Here is a 9,987-nt window from a genome sequence, read left to right on the forward strand (position 1 = left end):
CAATTAGGGCAGTGGTTACCAACCGGTCGACTGGTCAATTAGGGCAGTGGTCACCAACCGGTCGACTGGTCAATTAGGGCAGTGGTCGCCAACCGGTCGACTGGTCAATTAGGGCAGTGGTTACCAACCGGTCGACTGGTCAATTAGGGCAGTGGTCACCAACCGGTCGACTGGTCAATTACGGCAGTGGTCACCAACCGGTCGACTGGTCAATTAGGGCAGTGGTGGTCACCAACCGGTCGACTGGTCAATTAGGGCAGTGGTCACCAACCGGTCGACTGGTCAATTAGGGCAGTGGTCACCAACCGGTCGACTGGTCAATTAGGGCAGTGGTTACCAACCGGTCGCCTGGTCAATTACGGCAGTGGTAGAAAAGCCAACGATAACATGGCTGTAGAATGCTATGCTGTGATAATATATAAGGCCAGGCATATAGTCAATATGCTGTGATAATGTATTAGACCAGGCATATAGTCAATATGCTGTGATAATGTATTAGACCAGGCATGTAGTCAATATGCTGTGATAATGTATTAGACCAGGCATGTAGTCAATATGCTGTGATAATGTATTAGACCAGGCATATAGTCAATATGCTGTGATAATGTATTAGGCCAGGCATATAGTCAATATGCTGTAATAATGTATTAGACCAGGCATATCGCCAATATTCTGTGATAATGTATTAGACCAGGCATATCGCCAATATTCTGTGATAATGTATTAGACCAGTCATATAGTCAATATGTTGTGATAATGAATTAGACCAGGCATATAGTCAATATGCTGTGATAATGTATTAGACCAGGCATATAGCCACTATGCTGTGATAATGTATTAGACCAGGCATATAGCCAATATGATAATGTATTAGGCCAGGCATATAGCCAATATGCTGTGATAATGTATTAGACCAGTCATATAGCCATTATGCTGTGATAATGTATCAGGCCAGGCATATAGCCATTATGCTGTGATAATGTATTAGACCAGGCATATAGCCACTATGCTGTGATAATGTATTAGACCAGGCATATAGCCAATATGATAATGTATTAGACCAAGCATATAGCCACTATGCTGTGACCAGGCATAAAGCCACTATGCTGTGATAATGTATTAGACCAGGCATATAGCTAATATGCTGTAATAATGTATTAGACCTGTCATATAGCCAATATGCTGTGATAATGTATTAGGCCAGGCATATAGCCATTATGCTGTGATAATGTATTAGACTAGGCATGTAGCCACTATGCTGTGATAATGTATTAGATCAGGCATATCGCCAATATTCTGTGATAATGTATTAGACCAGTCATATAGTCAATATGCTGTGATAATGTATTAGACCAGGCATATAGTCAATATGCTGTGATAATGTATAAGGCCCGACATATAGTCAATATGCTGTGATAATGTATTAGACCAGGTATATAGCCATTATGCCGTGATAATGTATATAGTCATTATGCTGTGATAATGTATAAGGCCTACTCCACAAACCTCATTCCTACACAACTGGTTTTATAAAGTTGATGTTAGATTATTTATTTTTCTAACACGAATTCAAAAATGTAATGTAAAATCTCAACTTGATTTTTCAATGCGAAAGTGATCTTTACTCAGAAAAGGTTGGTGACCACTGTATGTAGGAAATACCCAACTCAGGTGACCTTGAGTGTACACCCCAGAGATTGAAAGGTTGGGAGTTCAATACCTGGCCAAGTCATACCAAAGACTGTACAAATGAGACCTGATGCGTCTCTGCTTGGCACTCGGCATTAAGGAGATTAGATTGGAGGTAAGGCCCTGTGATAGACTAGTGTCCTGTCCAGGGGGTGTCCTGGTACATCAAGCTGTCTCTCTACAGTAACAGGATATAGACTAGTGTCCTGTCCAGGGGGTGTACTGGTACATCAAGCTGCCTCACTACAGAAACAGGAGATAGACTAGTGTCCTGTCCAGGGGGTGTCCTGGTACATCAAGCTGTCTCTCTACAGAAACAGGAGAAGAGGGGGGGACATGGTGCTGGTGGGGAAGAGGCCAGGTCTATAACTAGTGTCTGTCTGTCTACAGGTCCAGGAGGAGAAGAGGGGGGGACATGGTGCTGGTGGGGAAGGGGCCAGGTCTATAACTAGTGTCTGTCTGTCTACAGGTCCAGGAGGAGAAGAGGGGGGGACATGGTGCTGGTAGGGAAGGGGCCAGGTCTATAACTAGTGTCTGTCTGTCTACAGGTCCAGGAGGAGAAAAGGGGGGGACATGGTGCTGGTGAGGAAGGGGCCAGGTCTATAACTAGTGTCTGTCTGTCTACAGGTCCAGGAGGAGAAGAGGGGGTACATGGTGCTGGTGGGAAGGGGACAGGTCTATAACTAGTGTCTGTCTGTCTACAGGTCCAGGAGGAGAAGGGGGGGGACATGGTGCTGGTGGGGAAGGGGCCAGGTCTATAACTAGTGTCTGTCTGTCTGCAGGTCCAGGAGGAAAAAAGGGGGGACATGGTGCTGGTGGGGAAGGTGATGATGCCTTGTTCCCGTGGTCAGGAGCAAGTCCACCGTCTCGTGCTATCACAGCCTCAGCTCCAAAGAGTGCACCGCCTCCTGCTGACATAGGCTCCACCTTCAACCTGCCCCGTTGCTCCGCCTCCCCATCTGTCTGTCTGAGAGGGGATGTTTTTATAGGCCAAAGCATTGGGCGTGTGTTCGTATACGCAAACAGTGCTTGACTTGGGCCGTGAGCTCACTGAACTGAGAGCCAGTACCTTAATTTGTTCTATTGCCTGAGTTCCATTCTGCCCTTTTTATTGCGTAGTTCTGGCACCTGAATATAAACGTTAGCAGGACCCAAAATAAACAAATAAAAACCAGCGCCAAGTCAAGCACTGTTCGTACGTACAGTTAGAGTCCTCATACGCTCACTTCCTCTGTAGATCATTTGGTAGAGCATAGCCCCTGTAATGGCAGCATAGTGGGTTTGATTCCGGGGACCACCTATACACAAAAATGTATTCACGCATGACTGTAAGACACTTTGGATAAAAGCGTCTGCCTGAATTATATTATACGTAAACACACACTATTAACCACTGTCTGTTGAGGGTGATGCTGCCTGCTACCCATCTTACTGTCTGTCTGTTGAGGGTGATGCTGCCTGCTACCCATCTTACTGTCTGTCTGCTGAGGGTGATGCTGCCTGCTACCCATCTTACAGTCTTTCTGTTGAGGGTGATGCTGCCTGCTACCCATCTTACTGTCTGTCTGTTGAGGGTGATGCTGCCTGCTACCCATCTTACTGTCTGTCTGCTGAGGGTGATGCTGCCTGCTACCCATCTTACTGTCTGTCTGCTGAGGGTGATGCTGCCTGCTACCCATCTTACTGTCTGTCTGCTGAGGATGATGCTGCCTGCTACCCATCTTACTGTCTCATCTTTTAATTATGACATTTAAATAAGATGGTCTTTGCACATTAGGCCCTATTTAGACTTGACATAAGTTGACTTTTAACATGGATTTAAGTCCATGTTTTATATCCATGTTAAGTCTATTTATCTCAAGTCTGAATCAGACCCATTATAATTTCCAGGTTGAACATCAATATATAAGTGATCGAGTTATAACGACAGAGCCATTTTCCGTCCGTTGTCCCGTAGTTCATGACATTGTGCTTGTGTAGGACGGTGTTGTTGTACATGTAACTTATTCCTTACCCTTACTCTTAACTATCTACAGCAAAGGGTGTCAAACTCCTCGTCCCCAGCGGGCCGTATTCGGTCTTCACTGGGCGCCGCAGTCCCCCCCCCAGAATAACAAAATAATAATACTTCAAAACAACCTTGAGTTTGACACATGATCTAAACGGAGAGAAAACTATATCTTGAGTTGTCAGATTGCTGTGTATTAGTTGGGATTATTCTACTGCAGTTTAATTTACATTTCAACAGGGATTACGGAGTAAAAACACATTAATTTGAAGGGATTTTATGAAACATGGATGAAATGTTTTATTTTTACAGGTCGTAGCTTAATTTATTGCATATTTATTGCACATATTAAATGCCAGTAAATTGTAAATTGTTACCTGATTGGTTGTAATCTGTTTTAAGTAGTTAAAATATAGCGATGTGTATTACAGGTGAGACTCTTGCTGTGTAGAATGACCCCTGGTCATCATAACCTTCATTAAACTACTGACTGGTCACGTCACATGCCTCATCAGTTACTGTCTACAAAACAACATCTTGGCCATAGAGGCTTTGTTTTTTTTCTCCCCTCTGCTATGAAGTGTCATACTGGTATCATAAAGGCTTTCTCATCTCTGCTATGAAGTGTCATACTGGTATCGTAAAGGCTTTCTCATGTCTGCTATGAAGTGTCGTACTGGTATCATAAAGGTTTTCTCATCTCTGCTATGAACTGTCATACTGGTATCATAAAGGCTTTCTCATGTCTGCTATGAAGTGTCGTACTGGTATCATAAAGGTTTTCTCATCTCTGCTATGAACTGTCATACTGGTATCATAAAGGTTTTCTCATCTCTGCTATGAACTGTCATACTGGTATCATAAAGGTTTTCTCATCTCTGCTATGAAGTGTCATACTGGTTCATGAAGGCTTTCTAGTTTTAATAACCTCAAGTTATATTGGCATTATTTTCATGGCATCGTTGGCTTTCCTAACATTATCATTGGAGAGATAATATATTAACATGGTATTCATTATCATTTTATGCATTAGTGATTTATAGACAATGTATCTTTGCGCAGCCTGTTGATAGCATATAATGTATCTCTACGCTCCCTGTAACATCTTCAAGTGTACTATATAAAAAAAAAACAGCAAAATCTGATAGTAACAATACACAAATATACCGTAAGGTGGCGTAGGCAGCCCATACCATTATTACCAATCCACTACAACCCTGTCGCTGGCCAATCCACTACAACCCTGTCGCTGGCCAATCCACTACAACCCTGTCGCTGGCCAATCTACTACAACCCTGTCGCTGGCCAATCTACTACAACCCTGTCGCTGGCCAATCTACTACAACCCTGTCGCTGGCAAATCCACTACAACCCTGTCGCTGGCCAATCTACTACAACCCTGTCGCTGGCCAATCCACTACAACCCTGTCGCTGGCCAATCTACTACAACCCTGTCGCTGGCCAATCTACTACAACCCTGTCGCTGGCCAATCCACTACAACCCTGTCGCTGGCCAATCTACTACAACCCTGTCGCTGGCCAATCTACTACAACCCTGTCGCTGGCCAATCTACTACAACCCTGTCGCTGGCCAATCTACTACAACCCTGTCGCTGGCCAATCTACTACAACCCTGTCGCTGGCCAATCTACTACAACCCTGTCGCTGGCCAATCCACTACAACCCTGTCGCTGGCCAATCTACTACAACCCTGCCGCTGGCCAATCTACTACAACCCTGTCGCTGGCCAATCCACTACAACCCTGTCGCTGGCCAATCTACTACAACCCTGTCGCTGGCCAATCTACTACAACCCTGTCGCTGGCCTCTATCATTGTGCTCTATGCCCCAAAAGGTATTTCAAATCAAATCAAATTTTATTGGTCACATAAACATATTTAGCAGATGTTATTGCGGGTGTAGCGAAATGCTTGTAACCTTTATTTGTGTGCAACTGATGGAATTTTCCAGAGCCCTGTGTCTCCAGTGTAACCCAGAGCCCTGTGTCTCCAGTGTAACCCAGAGCCCTGTGTCTCCACTGTAACCCAGAGCCCTGTGTCTCCACTGTAAACCAGAGCCCTGTGTCTCCACTGTAACCCAGGGCCCTGTGTCTCCACTGTAACCCAGAGCCCTGTGTCTCCACTGTAACCCAGAGCCCTGTGTCTCCAGTGTAACCCAGAGCCCTGTGTCTCCACTGTAACCCAGAGCCCTGTGTCTCCACTGTAAACCAGAGCCCTGTGTCTCCACTTTAACCCAGAGCCCTGTGTCTCCACTGTAACCCAGAGCAAAATTACAGTAACTTTCCCCAAATTCCCAGGTTTTCCAGAAATCCCGATTGGAAGATTCACGGTATCTGACAGAAATAATCAGGAAATCCGGGAATCCTCAAACCGTGATTTCTGGAAAACCTGAGAATTTGGGGAAAGTCACCAGAATTACACCACCGTAATGTAACAGCTCTAATCACTATTACTGCACTGTAACCATCTGAACAATAAAGAAGTTGTAGGAGAAGGAATGCCATGCTGTCTGTCTGTCTGTCGATGTTCGTCAGAGTCTGTAGTAAGCCTATCCACGGTCGTATCTGGACTATCATTAAATGTGAAGACTGTATATTATCAAATCAATTCTCTAGGTTAAATTATTACGTGATTAATAAACTAATCATGTAAACATGAATTAACTAGGAAGTCGGGGGCACCACGGGAAAATGTTTAGAGTTATAATTTCCCGAACATAACTTCAGATATTTACATATCTGATCAATTAGGTCTTCCATTAATGATTATGAATTGTTACCGCATCAGTTCTCATTACTGAACTTCGCAAACCCTTGGACATCTGCACGAACCCTAGTTTCCATAACGAATCAGCAATATACAAATTGGCTTAATTATTTATTTACTAACTAACTAAATAATCACAAAGAATTACATAACAAACGGTAGATATTTGGGTTACTAACATGATACAAAGAAAAAGTCCCTAGCGGACGAAGCCGATATCACGGCTTGGTAGACAAAGGAAAGGGGTGGGGACTGAGAAAGAGCGGGAAAGACAAAATGGATTCACTACACACAGTGGATAATGGTGCTCATGGATATGCTAGTACTTTGCACATGAATGGCTGCTCATTCTAAAAGATATTGCAATGTACATATTTACACTTGTATGTTGTTGTCTCTCCGTTGAAACACTCGATCGTCCTGTAAAGTTCATCAGAGTCTCTGGTTAACTTTCCCCCGAAGTCACAATGTCTTTCGTGGTTGTAGGTGGTTAGAATGGATACTTCAGAGTATCATGCGGAAATGTTCCCATAGAATAGATGCTTCGGCGGTTGTCGGTATTCTCTTTCTAGGTTTACGTCATTTGCAGCTGCAGACTAGTAATTCGTGTCGTCTACAATTTGTTCCTTCTGTAGTGAATCGATAGTCTCAGAGTTTAACCTCTATGGGCTAGGTGGGACGCTAGCGTGCCACCCGTGGTGCACTCCATCAACAGCAGGTGCATTTCAAGAGCGGCAAATTTGAATCCAAATAAATGTCAAAATTCAAATTTTTCAAAAATACAACTATTTTACACCATTTGAAAGATAAATATCTCCTTAATCTAACCACGTTTTACGATTTCAAAAAGTTTTTACGGCGAAAGCATAAATTTAGAGTATGTTAGGACAGTACATTTACAAGAGTTGTGTGTAATGTTTTGTCAAGTCAAAGACAGGGTCACCAAAACCATAAAACCAGCTAAAATGATGCACTAACCTTTTACAATCTCCATCAGATGACACTCCTAGGACATTATGTTAGACAATGCATGCATTTTTAGTTCTATCAAGTTCATATTTATATCCAAAAACAGCGTTTTACTATGGCATTGATGTTGAGGAAATCGTTTCCCTCCAATAACCGGCAGTCAAGTCAGCGTCACAAATTAAATAATTAAAATTAGAAAACATTGGTAAAATATTATATTGTTATTTAAAGAATTATAGATTTACATCTCTTGAACGCAATCAACTTGCCAGATTTAAAAATAACCTTACTGGGAAATCACACTTTGCAATAATCTGAGCACTGCGCCCAGAAAAATACGCGTTGCGATACAGACTAGACGTCATGTTGGGGAGATCTAAAATCGAAAATACTATGTAAATAATCCATTACCTTTGATTCTCTTCATCAGATGTCACTTCCAGGTATCACAGGTCCATAACGAATGTAGTTTTGTTCAAAAAAGCTCATCATTTATGTCCAAAAATCTCCGTCTTGTTAGCACATGATCTAAGCCAGCCGGACTTCTCGTCATGAACGAGGGGAAAAAATATATTTCCGTTCGTTCAAACATGTCAAACGTTGTATAGCATAAATCATTAGGGCCTTTTTTAACCAGAACATGAATAATATTCAAGGTGGACGAATGCATACTCTTTTATAACGTATTGGAACGAGGGTACCCAACATGAACTCGCGTGCCAGGTGTCTAATGGGACATCATCGTTCCATGGCTCTTGTTCGGTCAGATCTCCCTCCAGAAGACTCAAAACACTTTGTAAAGGCTGGTGACATCTAGTGGAAGCAATAGGAAGTGCCAAAATATTCCTCAGCCCCTGTGTTTTTCAATGGGATAGGTTTAAAGTCAATACAACACATCAGGTATCCACTTCCTGTCAGAAAATGTCTCAGGGTTTTGCCTGCCAAATGAGTTCTGTTATACTCACAGACACTATTCAAACAGTTTTAGAAACTTTAGAGTGTTTTCTATCCATATATAATAAGTATATGCATATTCTAGTTACTGGGTAGGATTAGTAACCAGATTAAATCGGGTACATTTTTTTTATCCAGACGTGCAAATGCTGCCCCCTAGCCCTAACAGGTTAACCGTTTCCAGCCGTGTAGTCAAAACTACAGCTGTACGGTCTCCGTGGCCTATAGAATTGTAGCCATTCCAACGTGGGGACTCTGTCCCGGCGTTCTCTGATTTAATGTATATTTTGTAGAATGGTGTTTTATACTCTGTGGAAAAAGGGGCGGTTCTATGACGCCTAATGAGATGTCTGGGCTCACGGGGGTGTGGCCACTGACTAGCTAATCTTTATATGAAAATCCCATACTCTCATTTAGAAGGTTAATAATCATATTACATCTTTTCACAGATAGTTTCATGTTTAATCACATACGTTTCACAATATTTAGATGTAAACCTGAAAGCTGGGAAATGTACACTTTAAGAGATACAGTTAGATATAGTTACACTTTAAGAGATACAGTTAGATACAGTTACACTTTAAGAGATAGTTAGATACAGTTACACTTTAAGAGATACAGTTAGATTCAGTTACACTTAAAGAGATACAGTTATGTGTGTTTCCTGTCCCTCATGAGTTCACCAAATGAAACACACTCGTTGTAACTGTCCCTGACCATTCTCCCATTTTGGGGATTAGGAGTTTGGCAAGTCTCTCTTTGTTCTCTCTCTCCCTCAGTAGTGCATGTGCAAAGCAGGAGAGGGTCCCTTCCAGAAAAGTGCGACCTGTCGTTAAGTCATAAAACTGTGGAGAGAGAGAGGGGGGGGTGCCTATGATACTCCCCCAAGGACAGTCATGACATCGCTGTAGGAGAAGGATGCTGTCTGTCTGTCTGTAGTAAGCCTAAAGTTTTTTATCCCACAGTTTCAAATAACTTCAATTTGATTGGTCAGATGGTCAGGTACACACAAGGCTCTGAAGTGCGACCATCATAACCAATTTGGGTTAATATACCACAACATCAGCGGTTCAGGCAATGTTCCCTCGTTAGCGGAGACCGCATTTACACTATAACACTGTCACTGTATATGTCGGCTCAATGGGAAATGATCTTTCCATTTCTAATCATGCAATCGGTAACACTTCAGCGATCCAGATTGAACAAGGCCCCTTAGCCGGTCTAAGGAAGCGGACTAAACTCCACAGGCGAAGAAAGTTGCTAAATAATTTCACCAAAGGAGACCAGAAAACAGAGACCAGGCTTCGTGGAATCTACCTCTGACTACATCGACCAGGCTTTGTGGAATCTACCTCTGACTACATCGACCAGGCTTCGTGGAATTTACCTCTGACTACATTGACCAGGCTTCGTGGAATCTACCTCTGACTACATCGATTCGTCCAAGGTCAATACATAAAAAAATATATACACTGCTCAAAAAAATAAAGGGAACACTAAAATAACACATCCTAGATCTGAATGAATGAAATAATCTTAATAAATACATTTTTCTTTACATAGTTGAATGTGCTGACAACA

At 42.6% G+C, this 9,987-nt stretch overlaps 1 protein-coding gene across 7 annotated transcripts in view; it reads left to right on the forward strand.

Annotated features, from left to right (window-relative positions):
* The window catches only part of LOC106611399 (dynactin subunit 1), a 338,889-nt gene extending 334,690 nt beyond the window's left edge, over positions 1-4,199 (forward strand). For all 7 annotated transcript variants that reach the window (XM_045723788.1, XM_045723789.1, XM_045723790.1 and 4 more), the window contains one exon: positions 2,472-4,199. In XM_045723788.1, coding sequence (XP_045579744.1) covers positions 2,472-2,609 — 138 coding nt within the window. In that variant the 3' untranslated portion in view covers positions 2,610-4,199. The remainder of the gene's footprint in view (positions 1-2,471) is intronic.
* The last annotated feature ends 5,788 nt before the right edge of the window (positions 4,200-9,987 follow it).

This window comes from Salmo salar, chromosome ssa09, assembly GCF_905237065.1.
Source record: "Salmo salar chromosome ssa09, Ssal_v3.1, whole genome shotgun sequence".
Classification (NCBI taxonomy): domain Eukaryota; kingdom Metazoa; phylum Chordata; class Actinopteri; order Salmoniformes; family Salmonidae; genus Salmo; species Salmo salar.